Raw genomic sequence first — 16,095 nt, 5'->3', positions numbered from 1 at the left:
TCTCCTCTGTTGTATGCTTTTCTGTGACCACCTCACTTTCAGTGTGCCATGTGCAAACGATGAAAAGTGCATTGTTTCAAAGCTGCTAGGATTTTCGTATGAAGCCCTTTGGGGCAGGGATTGTACGAAAGGGGTTATGTGCCATAACATCCTTTTTTCAATTTCCATTTCAAAATTAAATAAAGTACAAACTTGAAAAGAAAAAAAAAAAAGCACGATATTAAATAAAATACAAGGCACACTAGTTAACAGAAGGCAATTATATCGGCTTCCTGCAAAGAATCCACAAGAAAGGAGAGGTGCAAACAGAAAACTGAGGAACTCATGCATAAAAGGAAAAATTTAAGAAAGAAATCTATTAATAGGAGAAAGTTGCCCCATATCTAATTGAAGTGCCAAGAAAACCAAGGAGAATCTTGTTGTAAACTAGCAGAAGAGGTAATGGACTTATCCAATTTCTTATTACTCAAGAAAAAAAAAACACTACTAGGAGGGCTTACAGACTATATAATCTGATATCAGAGAGTATAAGAATACATTTACAAGGAAATCTGATAGTAAAAGTTGCACCAAGAGCTGAGGCCTCCTGGTGCAAAGTCAAACTTCTTCCTTCATTCCTGTGTCTCAAGAAGGAGGAGGAGAACCATGTCTGTGAAAATAAGTTTGTGAGCAATGCTAAGAGTTGGAATTGAGATAATAAGTTCGTTGAGCAGACCTAAGTGTTGGAAGTGCAATGGTGAGTTTTGGACCTCACACCCAGAAGTGAGGCAAAACTGACACAGCCACAGGAGGCCATAAAAAGCGACTGCTATTTTTCGATGGAAAAAAGTTTGTTGCTTGAATTTACCAGAACATTGTGAATGTACTGGAAGTTATCCAGAGACTAATCTAGAATGGACTGTAGGAACGTTTCCCGGAGTTTTCCAGAGCTTTGAATCCAGGATCCTGCAGGGGCAAACAGAAGGGAGAAGTTCAGGCTGTGTTCTGGCAAGTTAAACCAACCAGAGGGTGAGGACTTCTCATCCAGCTTCTCAAATTTTTCCACATTAGACACCATGGGGTAGATTTTATAAATGTACGTGTGGGCGTACTTTTGTTCGTGCACCAGGCGCAAACAAAAGTACGCTGGATTTTATAAGATACGCGCGGCTACGCGCGTATCTTATAAAATCCGGGGTCGGTGCGCGCAAGGGGGTGCACATTTGTGCAACCTGCGTGCGCCGAGCCCAGCGCGCGCTGCCTGTTCCCTCCGCCTACCCTCACCTTCCCCTACCTAACCCACCCCTCCGGCCCTATCTAAAACCCCCCCCCCCCAACCTTTGTTGGCAGATTTACGCCTGCGGAAAGGAGGCGTAAATCTGCGTTCGCCATCACCCAACACGGGGGCTGCTCCGGAGGCCTCGACCACGCCCCCGGGCCGGCACCACGCCCCCGGGCCCGCCCCCAAAACACCACATCACTCGTGGCACGCCCCCCGACACGCCCCTCTATGCAAGCCCCGGGACTTATGCGCATCCCAGGGCCTGTGTACGCCGCCGAGCCTATGCAAAATAGGCTCAGCGCGCGCAGGGGGGGTTTGGGGTAGGTTTTCGGGGGGTACGCAGGTACCCCTTTGAAAATCTACCCCCATCTTAAGTTCCTGTGACTGCGTTCTCCAATGTACATCCAAAGTAAGAGTTACTATGGAAGCTATAGTTTATGTTCCATAGATGTTAGCACAGTCCAAATACTATTTAGGGTAATGATACTAGGTTTCATGAAAGCCCTACTTGTTAGTCCAGAAATTACTGCTGTTACCTTCAAAGCGGTATTATTCCTTATTACTGATATTTGTTCCACTGCCCCCATAGTTGACATGGCTGCAATGCCTGGCAGGACTCCAGCCTCCAGTATCTTCTAAGGCCTACCATATGGGCTGTCTCCTTCTCTCACGAGAGTCAGACTCAATGCATCCTCAGCCACTGCTTCAGACCCTCCCAACAGGAAAATTGAAAGCGGGCCCTGCTCCTGAGACACTGTGCCATGAACAGGAGGTTGCAAAGCAGTTCTCCTATTGGGGCTGAGGGAAAACGCCTGGCTCCAGCTGATCAGCAGTCCCAATGCGCCCTGGACCTGCTATGGCAATATCCAGTGGGACAGAAGGCAAAGCAACCATCAGCTGCGCCGCTTCCCCATAGAAAAAGTGAAATAAGAAAAAGACCTTGGACCAGTGTCAGTCCTCCTGCTGCCATTTTCCTCCTCTCTTGGTGAAGCTGTAACATTTTATCCTTTTTCTTATGCACTGCTTCAGTTTCAGCTGCCTGATGTCAGAAAACTAAAACCTTCTGCTTCATACGTTTGCACTGAAAGGAATTTAAATTTTCCTTTAAAAATAATTTTTTTCGAAAATCCTGATTTTCTAAAACAAAAACAAAAAAATAGCAAAGATCCTTGGATAACCGCATCCTACTTATTAACACTTCTCTCTCCTTGTCAACGGTGCAAGAATTTTTATTGGGTTTCAGGCAAGATGTGTCAGGTGGGTTCGAGAACAAGCAACACTTAGTGATCCCTGGCAGCAAAACAAAGTCAGTCAGACTCTTCACACCTTGTATGAACTGATAAAACAAAAAAAAAAAACCCACTAATTGCACACTCTCCTAATAATATATTCACAAAAAGCAAAAAAAAGATGGAGGAGGGGATGTCTCAGACTTTTAAAAGAGAAGAAGCTTTATGCATGAAATGCATGTTTAATTTTAGTGCAATTTCAAAATGCCCACATATGATTATATAATTATGCTTAGAACCTGCAATAATATATAAGAAAATATGCATTGCCAAACTGGATCAGAACAAAGGTCCATCCAGCTTAGCCTCCTGTCTCTGGACAATGACCACCAACAGGTGCCTGCAGTAAATGAATAAGAAATGGGGCTTTCATACAGTCGTCCATCCCTTGTTAGACCCTTCCCATTCCTAGCAGTCATGGTTTAAGGATACATTGAACCCCGCGTGGCACTCCTGAGTCCTGACCGTTAAGATGATTGATCTTCCATCAAATTGTCTAATCCTTCTTTGAACCTTTTATGCTATTTGCCTTCACAAAATCCTGTGGCAATGAGTTCTGTAGTTGTAATAGGCCTCAAATCTGAATTAGGCCAAAAGCTATTTTCTCTGAGCCAAACTAAGATAGAGGAATAGCAGCAAGGACTTTAAATTTTTCCACTATGTCTTAAGACTAGAAAATGCAGTTATTACAGAAAAACAAAGTTATAAACCTTGTTTGACAAGGCCTCAGAAATGTTAACCTCTGGCTTGCTTGAAACAAAGGACTCAACCGTGATTGAATATTGCTTATCTCTAAACAATTCTAAGACCATGCAATCATATTTCAAGATGAACATTTCACTTATCCACAAACAAACAAACGCCTAGTGGTTAGAGCAGTGGGCTACAAACTAGGAGACCAGGGTTTGAGTCCCACTGTCGCTCCTTGTGATCTTGGGCAAGTCACTTTACCCTCCATTGCCTCAGGTACAAACTTAGATTGTAAGCCCTCTGGGGATAGGGAAATACCTACAGTACCTGAATGTAAACAGATGTGATATCTCAGATTAAATGTTGGTATATAAAAGTAATAAATAAATAGAAAGAGAATCCTTCAGTCAAAAACTGGGTTTGGCCCTCGTCAATATGTATATATTCTTGCCTGTTCACTTGCCGTAAAGTAAGTGGATTCCAGGAACAAGACAGCAGGGCCATCGCCATCATCACAGCCTGCTACAAATCGGGAAGCTGCCATCATCATCCTGGGGCCAGCCAGCCAGCAGACACACCCTTGCGACCAGCATTATTACCGCTGGCATCTGAGCATTTCTGTTTGTGTCTGAAGGCAAAGATGCTGACCCGAGATCCCTACATCGACTCATCGAGCTGAAGATGCCAACACGGAAGCTGCATCTTTGCTCCGGTTCCCGTGACCAGTCTGCATCTCTGATCTCCTGTGACCAGCCTACAGATAGCTGATTCTGAAGTCCCTGTACCTAAAACTGCTGACACGGTGCTCCTTTCCAGCACATGAACAGCAGTGCTCACAGAAAGAGACTACATGCTTCAACCACTGATTGCTTATCAGAGTGGTAAGGAAACAAACCGATTCCGAATAATATTTCAAAGGCCAGAGAATCAATTCCAACTAATCTGGGATTAGTTTGCAGGTAGGATTTGTGTACTTTTGAAATCTGTGCAAATTTACAACTGAATGATCTGTTACTAAAATCTAGAAACTGTAAAAGTATCTGGTTTGCATTACTAGAGCAACTGCTAAATACTGTACACTTGACAAAAGTAAAATGAATCCATTGTTTAATTGATAAAAACCCATCAATAAAGAAATTACTGAATCTTGACAGATCAAGGAAGGTTTTTTTTTCCAGAGGCTGAACAGGTAAATAAAGAACTCTAAGACATATATTCATAAGGATTTGTAGTTTTCCTTACCGTTTTTCACAGGTAAACTGTGTGTTGTGTGAATAAAGGTTCTTCCTTCTCACATTTTGAAATCTGATGCCTAAACGTTTCACTGGGTGACCCTTAGATCTTGTACTTCTAAAGACAGGACAATTAATACGTCCTTATTCACAGTCTCCATGTCTTTCAGGATTTTATATGCCCGTATTACAGCTCTCCTTACTTGTCTCTTTTCCAAGGTGGAGGCTACATTTTCAAGCCTCTCCTGAACTTTGCCCCTTTCTGAGATGGAGCCATCAGAATTGGACACAAATTCAAGATGTAGGAACTATGACTTAGTGCAATGACACAATAACTATTTTTCTCTTTTTCTGTAAATACTTTAATCATTTCTAACATTCTATTAACTTTTGGAGAGAAAAAAATGGGTCTGCTGTAAGCCAGATGACAAAAGGCAACAGCTGAGAGAAGATCTGGGTTCGGGCTCTGGTGGGCTCAGTGACTTTTGGACACATCGAAAACATGCCATGCCTCTGACTGCAGGAGCGCGAGGACAAGTACATGCTCCGTGGGAGGTCATATCTGTTGGAGAGGTAGCGGCGTGGAAAGATTTACCCGCAAAAAGACAGGATTCCCTTCCAGCCTTCCAAGGAACCTGAATCCAGCAAAGTGGATCATTTAGGGAAGGCTGTGAATTGCAGGGGATAAACGTGAGCAAAAACACCACCAAAAAAAAATATATATATATATGATCTGCAGCAGTCCCTGCATTTATACTGTGATCTAAATATCCAGGAAGTGGGAGGGCAAAAGGGGAAGCCTGTGTGGCTGTAGCTGCTCTTCTGGAATGGGGAGAACATGGTGGACGTGGATCTTTGTAAATCAATTCCAAGACCTTTTTCCATTTTATTTCAGCTTCTCCACTCTGTTGTTTCGACAGAAAGCGCAAAGAAAATGCAAACCTAGTGCTTTCTGAGGAAAAAGTGCCTGCAGTTAAAACCAGCCTCTCTCCTCGAGCCACACGGACGTACACCCTACCTCACCTCGTCTGCCCCATCGACCTTCCCACACAGAAGCCATTCCACTGCCCCTGGAAGCCACAGCAGATATCCATTGGTAGAGCAGCTTCAACAGGATGGATCATGGAAGTGTCCCTAAATGCAGGTAGGGGTTTGCTTTGAATAAATTCTTTTCAAGTGTAAATAAATATATAAAAATACGTAGAAGTGTGCAGTCAAAAAAAAATTGGGTATCCTAATATAAAATTTAGGACATATACACTTGTGTGGCAAACATGATGGAAAACACTCAAGCATGACGACCAGTATGTCTTTATTTTTGCCATCCCTAAATTTTGATACAGCACGATATACTGTGAATAAGATCAATCCGAGGGCCCATCCTATTCCTAGGAGCAGAAGAAATGTCATGACCATAACAATGGATGCTGAGGGGTAGATTTTCAAAAGGGATACGCGCGTACCCCCCGAAAACCTACCCCAAACCCCCCCTGCGCATGCCGAGCCTATTTTGCATAGGCTCGGCGGCGCACGAAAGCCCCAGGGCTTGCAAAAAGGGGCAGTCGGGGGTGAGGCCAGGGGGGCGCGGTTAGGGATCATGGGCGTGGCCGGGTGCCCCAACACAGCGGCCTGTGTCCGGGCACAGTTACTGCCCGGAGGCAGTAGTAACTTCTCCGATAAAGGTGGGGGGGGGGTCTAGATAGGGCAGGGGGGGTAGAAAAAAGTTCCCTCTGAGGCCGCTCCGATTTTGGAGCGACCTCGGAGGGAACGGGCAGCGCGCGCAGGGCTCAGCACGCGCAAGTTGCACAAATGTGCACCCCCTTGCGCGCGCCGGCCCCGGACTTTATAAGATATGCGCGTATCTTACAAAATCCAGCGTACTTTTGTTCGTGCGTGCATATGTTTTTAAAATCTACCTCTGAGGTTTTAGTCTCAACATCACCCAGCTATGGAGTGGTAATTGTTTCAGCTCAGCAGCATACTGCCTGAGCAATTGCTTTATTAACAAAATGCATTCTGCTATATTTAAAATAAATCTAATTGCATGGAGGTTTCATTTGCCTCTTGCTAGGCAGCAATACAGCACGAAACAAATGTAACAATTGAACTCACAATTTTGAACAGTAGTCTTGATATTACAGAACAACTAAACTGTATTCCACCTAAAACAAATTCAGATACAATAAAAACTCTCTATACAGTTTTAACAGCTTGCTTTGGGGAAAACAAAAATTCAAATGAACTACAAAGACCTGATAGTCACCAAACACAGGCATTCATACCATTTGATTTCAGTTCATGCCTAACTATCCTCCTTGCCTAATTAATCCTCCCCCTACACCCCCCCAAATGCACGGAATAGGTGGACAGAGGGTTGGCAGTGAGACAAAAGTGTTTAGAAAGCAGGAAACAGCCCCGTTCCAAGTCCTTCCTCTCTTCAGCCCAGCAAGGAATAGGAGGGGAAGGGGTAAGTTTGGATCAGACAGAGCAAAGCAAAGAAGAGCCACTGTGCTTACCTAATCCATTTCCTCTTCTGCAGTCATTCAGGGACAGGAGGAAAGGGGATGAGGCTACTGTCCCCCTCTAAACTGTGCGCATGCTCAACTGTGCACAGCTTTTCTTGCGGCTGCGCACAGCTTTTAATACCATTGGGGATGTGATGGAGCCCATCCCACCCCAGCCCGAAGTGAGGAGACCGGCGAGGCCATGGTGGAGCCCATCCCACCACAGCTCAAAGTGAGCAGGAAACCAGCGGGACCATCCCATCCCACCACAGCGCGAAGGGGGGAAAAAAAAACACCACAGAGGCCCCAAAACTCCAGGTGCTCCTCCTCCTTCCTACCCACATGGCCTTGAAGAAAAAAGCTGCCAGAGCTGCACTGACTGGAAGGAGGAGAAGTGTCGGCCCAAGTGCAGAAAAGGATCCCATCTTGCAGCAGCCCAAGAAGAAGAGGCACAGATGGGAGAGGGAGGAGGAGAAGGAAGGAGCAGCCTACTTGTTGGGAACCCCGGACCAGACGCTGGAGCGTTGAGGAGAGAAGCGAACGAGATCAGCTGAATCCCTGGTCGAGGGAGGAGGGAGGTTCACGCCGAGAGGATGGACCCCTTGTGACGTCATAACCAGGTGCCCCGGGACAGCATTTAAGAGAGGGCCCTGAGCCAAGTAAGCTGAGGAGAAGGAAGGAGTAGCCTACTTGTTGGGAACCCCGGACCAGACGCTGGAGCGTTGAGGAGAGAAGCAAACGAGATCAGCTGAATCCCTGGTCGAGGGAGGAGGGAGGTTCGCACCGAGAGGACAGCCCCCTTGTGACATCATAACTAGGTGCCCCAGGACAGCATTTAAGAGAGGGCCCCTGTGGCGCGCAGCCGCCAGCGCGTAGCCGAAGCCGCGCGCCAAAGGGGCGCGCCCCTGGTAAATTTTTTTCTTTTTTCTTAATATTATGGGAAAGAAACGTAAATCAAAGACTTGGACCTCCTCACCTACCACCCCTATGTCAAGGATACATGGACCCATGGACAACCATATTGTACATATGGGTGAGTCCGTGGATGGGGGCAATTTAGAAGGAAATTCCCAGTTGGGAGTTTCCTTAACCCCCAGGTCCACACAACCTCCTCAACAACCACTTAGAGAAAGTAGTGGCTTAGTAAATGTCAGAAGCCCTCTGTTAGCGACTCAGACCCCAAGGAGAAATGAGAGTACTACAGATGGGATTAGACAATCGATTAATATTATTCAAGGGGAAAACCCAGCCACAAATAATGTGATACCATGCCCTATGATAGTAGAGTCAGAAATAAATGTGCAAGATGGAAGTGAAGTTGAACCTGATAATGTAACTCTATTAGATGTTTGGAGACTTTCAGTTAAAATAGATAAAAAATTAACTAGATCAACTATACAAGTTCATGATTTTTCAGTTCAAGTTAAAGCTAAATTTGAGGATTTAGAAACTAGATCTGTTAAACTTGAACAAGAAATGGCTGGGATAAACCCACAAATTAAACTTATGCATGCTACTAATACTACATATATTAAAGATAATTTGATGTTACATAATCAGATTGAAGTTCTTGAGAACGAATTGAGATCGTTCAATTTAAGGTTATTGAATTTTCCACAATCAAGATTAATGTCAGCTATCGAATTGTTTAATAAATATGTGGTAGAGATATTAGCTTTTGAGATGGATAAAATTCCTGTTATGTCAAAATTATTCTATTTGCCTACAAAAAGAGTGCTCCAAGTTCAAGAGGGAGGGTTAGATAGTTTGAATAGTCCTGGAGTATCCACTGTTTTGGAAGACTCCATGGACAATATTCATACTAGAGCAACGCTATTAGTTTCCTTTTCTCTAAAAAAGGATAAAAAGACATTCTTCTCAAAATACTTTCAAAATAAAGATTTTTTATTTTGCGGGCAAAAAATTTTAGTATTTCCTAATGTTTCTTGCGCAACTCAAGCGCGTAGAAAACAGTTTCTTTCCTTTAAGAAACAAGTCCTAGAAATAGGAGCAAGTTTCTTCTTAAAGTTCCCCTGCAAATGTCATATAATGTATAAGAATAATAAGCTTATTTTTGTAGATCCCTCACACTTGGAGCGCTTCTTGCAGGATAAAAAGCAGGAAACAAGTGTTTAGGTTACAGGTTGTATAAGAGAAATGACACCCAGCAATAGGAACCCCCTCTCCTCCTAGATGTGGGCTGGATTATAAGAATTGTGTATGGAAATTGAAGTTATATTTGTTTTTTCTGGAAATTCCTGGATTACTACATTTGTTTAAATGTTATAAATAAAAAATAAAAAAAAGATGGGAGAGGGAAACTGAGGCCCTGTAAAGAGAGAGAGCTGAGAGACTGTGTGTTGAGAAACAGCATGTGAGAGCCTACGTGTGTGTGTATGAGTGAGACAGCTTGTGGGAGAGGGTCAGAGTATTTGGTATGAGAGAGAGACAGCATGTGAAAGAGAGAGCCATGTGTGTGTGAGTGAGACAGCATCTGGGAAAGAGCCAGAGTGTATGTATAAGAGAAAGCATGTGAAAGTGAGAGCTGTGTGTGTGTGAGAGAACATGTGAAAGTGAGAGACTACGTGTGTGTGTATGAGTGAGTCAGCACGTGGGAAAGAGCCAGAGTGTATATATGAGAGAAAGCATGTGAAAGTGAGAGCTGTGTGTGTGTGTGAGAGAACATGTGAAAGTGAGAGACAGCATGTGGGAATGACAGCCTGTGAGTGGTATGAGTGAGACAGCATGTGAGAGACAGCCAGTGTGTATGTATGAGAGAGTGCATGTAAGAGCTGTATGTGTGTGAAAGAGAGCATGCAAGAGCCTGTGTGTGAGACAGCATTTGAGAGTGGGAGCCTGTGTATGAGAGAGGGAGAGAGACAGCATGTGAGAATGAGAGTCTGACTGTGTGTTTGAGAAAGGAAGGGAAGAAGACAGGTGGAGAGAGAAGAATCAGGAAAGAGGAGACCCTCTAAAAGGAATTGGTAAAAGACCGAGAAAGGCAACATAGGAAAAAAAAGCCTGGGACCAACCGATTAGAATAATAAGATCAGACAACAAAGGTAAAAAAAAAAATATATATATATATATATAGAGAGAATTTTTTTTGATTGGCCTATGTTATCTTTGGGAATGTGCATTACATATTTGTATTTTGTTCTTTCTTCAGTATTCCACTGTTCAGAGTCTGGTTTCTCAGGCTTTCCATTTCTTTTTTTTTTGCATATTTCTGTTTCTAATTTGTAATCCCTTATCCTGTATTAGGTAAATGGTTTGTCTATATTCTGCATGTGTAACTGAGGTGCAGTATTTATGCTGGCATGTAGTTTTTCTGTAGGGCTTTGTAGCAGTACAGCTTGTTCTGTTAACCCCAGTAGGTGGTGCATTAGTATTCTAGGGCATGGCATAATATTTGCATTGCTGCCATATCATAGATAAGGCTGCTGCTGTTTGAGTTCTGAAATAGTGCTGGTATGGTATACAGGGCCGGTGCTAAGTTTTTTTGCTGCCCTGTGCGAACAATTAATGTGCTACAACAGCCCCACCCCCTCCCCGACCCCCAATTCATTCAGTCTCTGTCCCGGCCCATCAAATAAAGCGCAGCTCCCTCCTACAATCTATATTTTTTAAATCTGTCATGCCCCACCCCCTCACATATGCAGAACACAGACAGACCCTCACCAAATACAGAATGAAGAGATCAGAAAGTATAAGCAGAAACTTGCTGAGAAGAACTGAACTGGAACCTACATCAAGCCAGCCTCTACATGCAGAGCAACAATGGAAAAACAGGAACATTATACATAAAACATTAAATAAAATCAAGAAATATAAAACAAATCATAACAGTAAAATCATATGTGTAAAAAGAATAAATATTGCAAACCAGTTAATAAGAATATCCAAAAATTCCCACACACCAATAAAATATTTCAAAACATCTGATGAATAAACAAATCCAATAATTAAACAAATTTCCCCCCCTAAATAAAATATTTCAAAAAAGAGCAGAAACATCAAATTACACCCAGTAATTAAAACATAGACAGTCACATACAGGCTCTCACTCACACACACATTCAAGCTCACACAATATATACACAGGGCCTCCTGATGTCATCTGGCCGTGGTGGGATGAGCTCCACCACAGCCCACAGCTTTCCTGCTGGGGGGGGGGGGGGGGGTACAGAAGTAGTGCGCGGGTGCGCGTGCACACAAATAAAAGCATGGACATCTCCTTCAGCCACCGGCGGGTTGAGCTCCGCTGGTGGCCCTGCGGCCTCTCCTGCTGCTGCCCCATGCAAATGCACAGCATGCACACCCAGTCGCACCGGGCCTAAAAGTATGGCAAGATTCCTGGTGTCTTTTTTGTTTGCAGGGGTTTGTGTTACTTCTCAAAGTGGTAGGCAGTGAAGAGTTAGCCGTTACTGAGATGAGTACGTGTGTGGAAGAGGAGGAGAACTGAATGAGAGTCTGGGAAGTGAATGAAAGAAATGAGAGTGTGTGTGTCTGTGTTTGTGAGAATGAGCATGTATATGTGAGAAAGAGTATAAGAGTGAATATGCAAGTGTGGTTTTTTTTGTATGTGTGTGAGAGAAAGTCTGTGTGCATGCTGCTACCAATGTTCCATCTGGGTTACTGTGTGCATAAAATTGATAGGCTTTTTGCAAAGAAAGTACAGCAGTACTCACAGGGTAATGAAACCAAAAATCTTTGCTCATGGGCAAATGTTTTTCCACACAGCAACCCAATCCTTACAGGGAACACTGGATGAGGCTGCAGCAGACTACTACTACAAAATATTTATATAGCGCTAGGAGTACGCAATGCCAGACAGACAAAGAGACAGTCCTTGCTCTGTGACAAACTCGGATGACAGATGAACATTGAGAATCATGGAGACTGCTATTACTGCTGCTCCTATTAAGCATTTATATAGCGCTATGAGGTGTACCCTGTGTGATGTAACTAAAACATACACTTTTCTTACTGATTTGCATTTCCTTATACAAAATTCTAACACTGATCTGAAGGCAATGCTGGCTCTGCTCTGGGCCCTCTGCCAGAGAAGGCCAGACTAAAGAGTGACAGGTCCATGATGTGTACTAATATCCATCATGCCATGTGGCAGTCCTGTGATGGAGTTTGCTCTGGGTTAGAGCTTGGCTGTCTCAATCGTAATCAAAGTAGGGGAAACAAGACTGCTTTGTCCAGCGAAGTGGCGTTGTTCTCCAGCATCCCGTAATGACTAATTGATTTTTCATGCTGAGCATCCTCCATTACTATAGAATAGGTCAAATTTGTACTGAATATTTTATCAGCGTTGTTCGAAAAATGTTACCCACGTGAAACATTTACCGTGGAAGGCAGATAATTTGGCTAAAATGCAGACACCAAAAGAACTGACTTCATTAGCAGAGGCTGAATTTAAAAAGGAATAATCACAGCTAATAAAAGAGCGGTCAGTGGACGGAAAGCGTTAAGGGGGAAGGTAAGTGCATCTGAAAGTAATCTTCCCACTGTGAGGCTTACATTAACCCCTGTTCACCCCTGCTATTATCTCCAGGCAGGAAGGAGTGAGTGTTGCAGGATTTGTGAGTGGAGTATTAAGCAGCGACACAGGTTGTGTTGTGTTGCAGGTTTATGACACCAGCGGTATTTGCATTAGCTTTCCCCCATAGACAGAGAAGTGAAAGTCACCCTCATTTCAGCAGCAGTAAAGCAAGTGCTAAGGGAAAGAAAATCTATAGCCTCATGAAGGTACACTATTAAAACAAAAAATTCTCTTTGAAGAACATATTTTGCCATCCTAATTCCAGTCCCAAAAATGACCTATTGCTTCTTCTCTGAGGTTATATTGTAAAGGATTTTTCCTCTCTCATTCTGTGCCTATGGGGGAATCCTCTCTTAAATAATGCCCCAGGGTTTTCCTGTGAAGATCAAAAGGACAGGATTGCCAGATCTTCATTGCAGGCATGACACATCTTATCAGAGATGCTGTTTTAGGAAGGCTGCTATCCAGTATTCCTACTCACCCCACCTCAGTGGCTCCATTCAGCATTCAGATAACAGCACCTCCGTGAGCTAATCTGAAATGCTAAACATGCACTAAAACCCCTCACTTCAGAAGAATGTAACACAGGTCAGCTCTAGAAATAAACCTCCAAAATTAGAATTTTAGATGTTTCTATTTTTTTTGTGCAATTAGTTAAAAAGTCATACTAAACCTTATGAAAAAAAAAAAAGGGTTTTAAACCACAAGTAACCTTTTTTTTTTTTTTGTACATTTTTCTAATCAATATCAAAAGCTTAATAAAAGAAAAAACTTCTACATATATATACTTGTACTTTCACAGCACTCTGTAATGCAATATACAAATTAACAAGCAATAAAGATATAATACATTTGCCATTTTAATAGTTTGCAATTTCATTTTTTGCCTTGCAGTTATTCCATCTCCTCTTCCCACCTCCCAATACTTGCACCCCCCCAACCCCCCGTATACTGTATACAGTGGTCATAGACATGCAAATCGCATCTTATACACCCTTCCATCTATCTTCTTACATTTGCCAGGCTATACAGCGAAAGCTATAGTTATGCCCTGTAACTCATCCACCTGAGAAAGTTTATCGTTTTTGAGAGAGTGATGGTTGGGGGACTGGGGAGTGAAATATCTGTTTCTAGCGTTCACTCTGCAGACTGTAAACCCATCAATGCGGTAAACCCGCCAACTGCGGCTCTGGCATGGAGAGGGAAGGCAGCTTCTTGCAGTATCCAGGGTTTTCTTTTTTAAATACACCCAGAACTTAAATCTAACTATACAGAAGCAGTCTAGTGGCTAACCCGAGAGCAATCACAGCAGTCAGCATGAGCCCCAGCTTCCGCAGCACAAAGCTGAGCTGAGCAGAGGGAAGGGCATGTAAGGTACTTCAGGCAAAAAAAAAAAAAAAATGTTTTTAGTGCAGTGCCTGGGAAACTGCCCCTCACCATCCCTGCTACCGACACTGGCAGCAGTTTACAGAAGCAGGTGCTGGCCAGCACCCCCTCCTCCCTCCCTCACCAAAAAAGTGGGGGGAGGGGAGAATGGAAGCGGACCCGTTACAATCATCTTCTTCCGTAGTATGCACCAGGGATGCCTTTGCAACAAATCTGACCCTTAAGTATCTCGCTTTTCTCAGGCAGGAAACCGGCAGTGCACAGGCGAACCGCCGGCTCCCCCTCCACTCAATATCCTCAGGATGAAGTCACTCCAAAGGAACAGATCACTCCAGCCGGGATCTCTACTTAAGCTTCAGTCTCAGCCATGCACCAAAATAAATTCCTCTCAGAAAAAAAAAGTCACTTTTTTTTAAATAAAACTATTTTTTTTCAGCATGCAAACACCTCGAGGTCAGTATGCAAACATCTAACATGGAGGGAAAATCTCTGCCCTTTCTAGATCCCGGAGTCCACTGCCCTGCAAAGCAAATGACAGGGGGTCGCTCGACCGGAGCCGACGGGAAAGGAAAGCCGAACAAACGCCAAAAGGACAGAGAGTGGGCGATCGCTTACAGTTCGCAGGAACTGGATCTCGTCCTCGCCCTCTTCGGCCATGGCTCCTGCGGTCCGGTCCGGGCGGCTGCTCTCCGACTGGCACGGAGGGGAGGGGGGGGAGGGGCAGTGACAGCAGGAAGAGAGGGAGAAGGATGCCGAGCGGCGTGGGAAGGCGAGAGAGAGAGAGAGACGGCTGTCTCTGCACTGCCCCGTGCCTGCCTCTGCCTCTCGCTCAAGAGGTGCATGAAACGGGGGGGGCGCTCACACCAGTGGCGTTCCGAGCGCCAGGCTGTAGGGGGTGAGGGGGGGGGGTTCGCTGACAGCCGATCAGCGCACACCTGAAGGGGATCACAGAGCTCTGGTGTATCGGCGCTGAGCACCCCCCCTTCCCGTGTCCACCTGCCCCGTGGCTGCGTTTCAGATTGGTCTCGTTGGTGGCTGATTGCAGCCAATGAGAGAGAGCAGGAGGAGAGGCAACAGAGCAAGCCGGGAAAGCTAGCTGCAGAGGAGCACGGGGAGACGTTTCAGAGAGAAAGGGGGTTCCCAACCTTTCAGGGAACATGGACCCCCTTTTCAGACTCCAAAGGTTTTGTGGAAACCCTCCCACCCCACACGTACTTCTCTTTAATTTTTGCATGCCATAACCAAAGAAATAAATTATGTGCACGCCAGAATAATTCATATTGTAGAAATAGGGACCTCCGTTTTCAGTTATTTTATTTTTCATGGAAATTTCAGTACTACAACAAAAAAATGATCTGTAACAAATTACTTTTCCACTGATGTTTGTCATAACAAAGTCATCCGTCTACTGATTTTTTTTGTTATAAAATTGAAATTCCCCGGGAAAATAAAATAAAAACTGAGAACGAAGATCCCTATGGCTACAACTTAATATTAAATAGTGTTTATTGACCTAAACTGAATACAAAGGGAGGGACATTCACAAAGCTATTTAAAAATTACTCTCATAATTCGTGACCTCTACCTTTCACTCCAGCTGAAATGGGGAAAAGGAAGCCTGGCAGAAAATGAGCGCCACCTGCAATCTATTTTCCAAAGGGAGACTGCCCCACCCTGTTTCGTTTTGAAACCTTGGGCCAGTGGGGGAAAGCCAGTACTTTTGTTCCTGTGTACTTTTCACCTGCTTTGAAGTATGCAGGAGGATTTCAGAAGCAAATCCCTGCATGTACTTTGTTTCCTTCCCCCAATCTAACCCTGCTCCTTTTTTCTCAGCAGGTCCTTTTTTTGTTCTCAGCAGCACAGGTCCTTTTACCGTCAGTGGCAGGGAATGGTAATATTCAGAAGGGATTTTTAACAGATGTTTCCACACATAAAAAGTTTTGAAAATTACCCTCCCAGAAAATGTACCCCCTTTTTAGTCTGTATTCCTTTTGTACTTTATTATTTTCTTTTATGGTTCTCACAAACATGTACAGAAAATGATAGTCACAAAATAATTTAGGTCTTAGAAAATGCAAAACTGACTGCTTTTTCAATGGGAAGAAGGCTTATGAAATCTTCATGTCTCTCTGTACGATTCCTTAAAATAACTTTTTTAAAAACTTTTTATTTACAATAT

The 16,095-nt window shown here is 43.9% G+C and overlaps 1 protein-coding gene across 1 annotated transcript in view; it reads right to left on the bottom strand.

Annotated features, from left to right (window-relative positions):
• Positions 1–14,885, bottom strand: part of RYR2 (ryanodine receptor 2) — a 1,771,220-nt gene extending 1,756,335 nt beyond the window's left edge. Inside the window, 1 exon segment of the mRNA XM_029593907.1 lies at positions 14,532–14,885. Coding sequence (XP_029449767.1) covers positions 14,532–14,573 — 42 coding nt within the window. The 5' untranslated portion in view covers positions 14,574–14,885.
• Positions 14,886–16,095: the final 1,210 nt, after the last annotated feature.

This window comes from Rhinatrema bivittatum, chromosome 3 (genome assembly GCF_901001135.1).
Source record: "Rhinatrema bivittatum chromosome 3, aRhiBiv1.1, whole genome shotgun sequence".
NCBI lineage: Eukaryota > Metazoa > Chordata > Amphibia > Gymnophiona > Rhinatrematidae > Rhinatrema > Rhinatrema bivittatum.
Note: the sequence above shows the minus strand (reverse complement) of the source record. Positions and strands in the feature narration are given on the sequence as shown.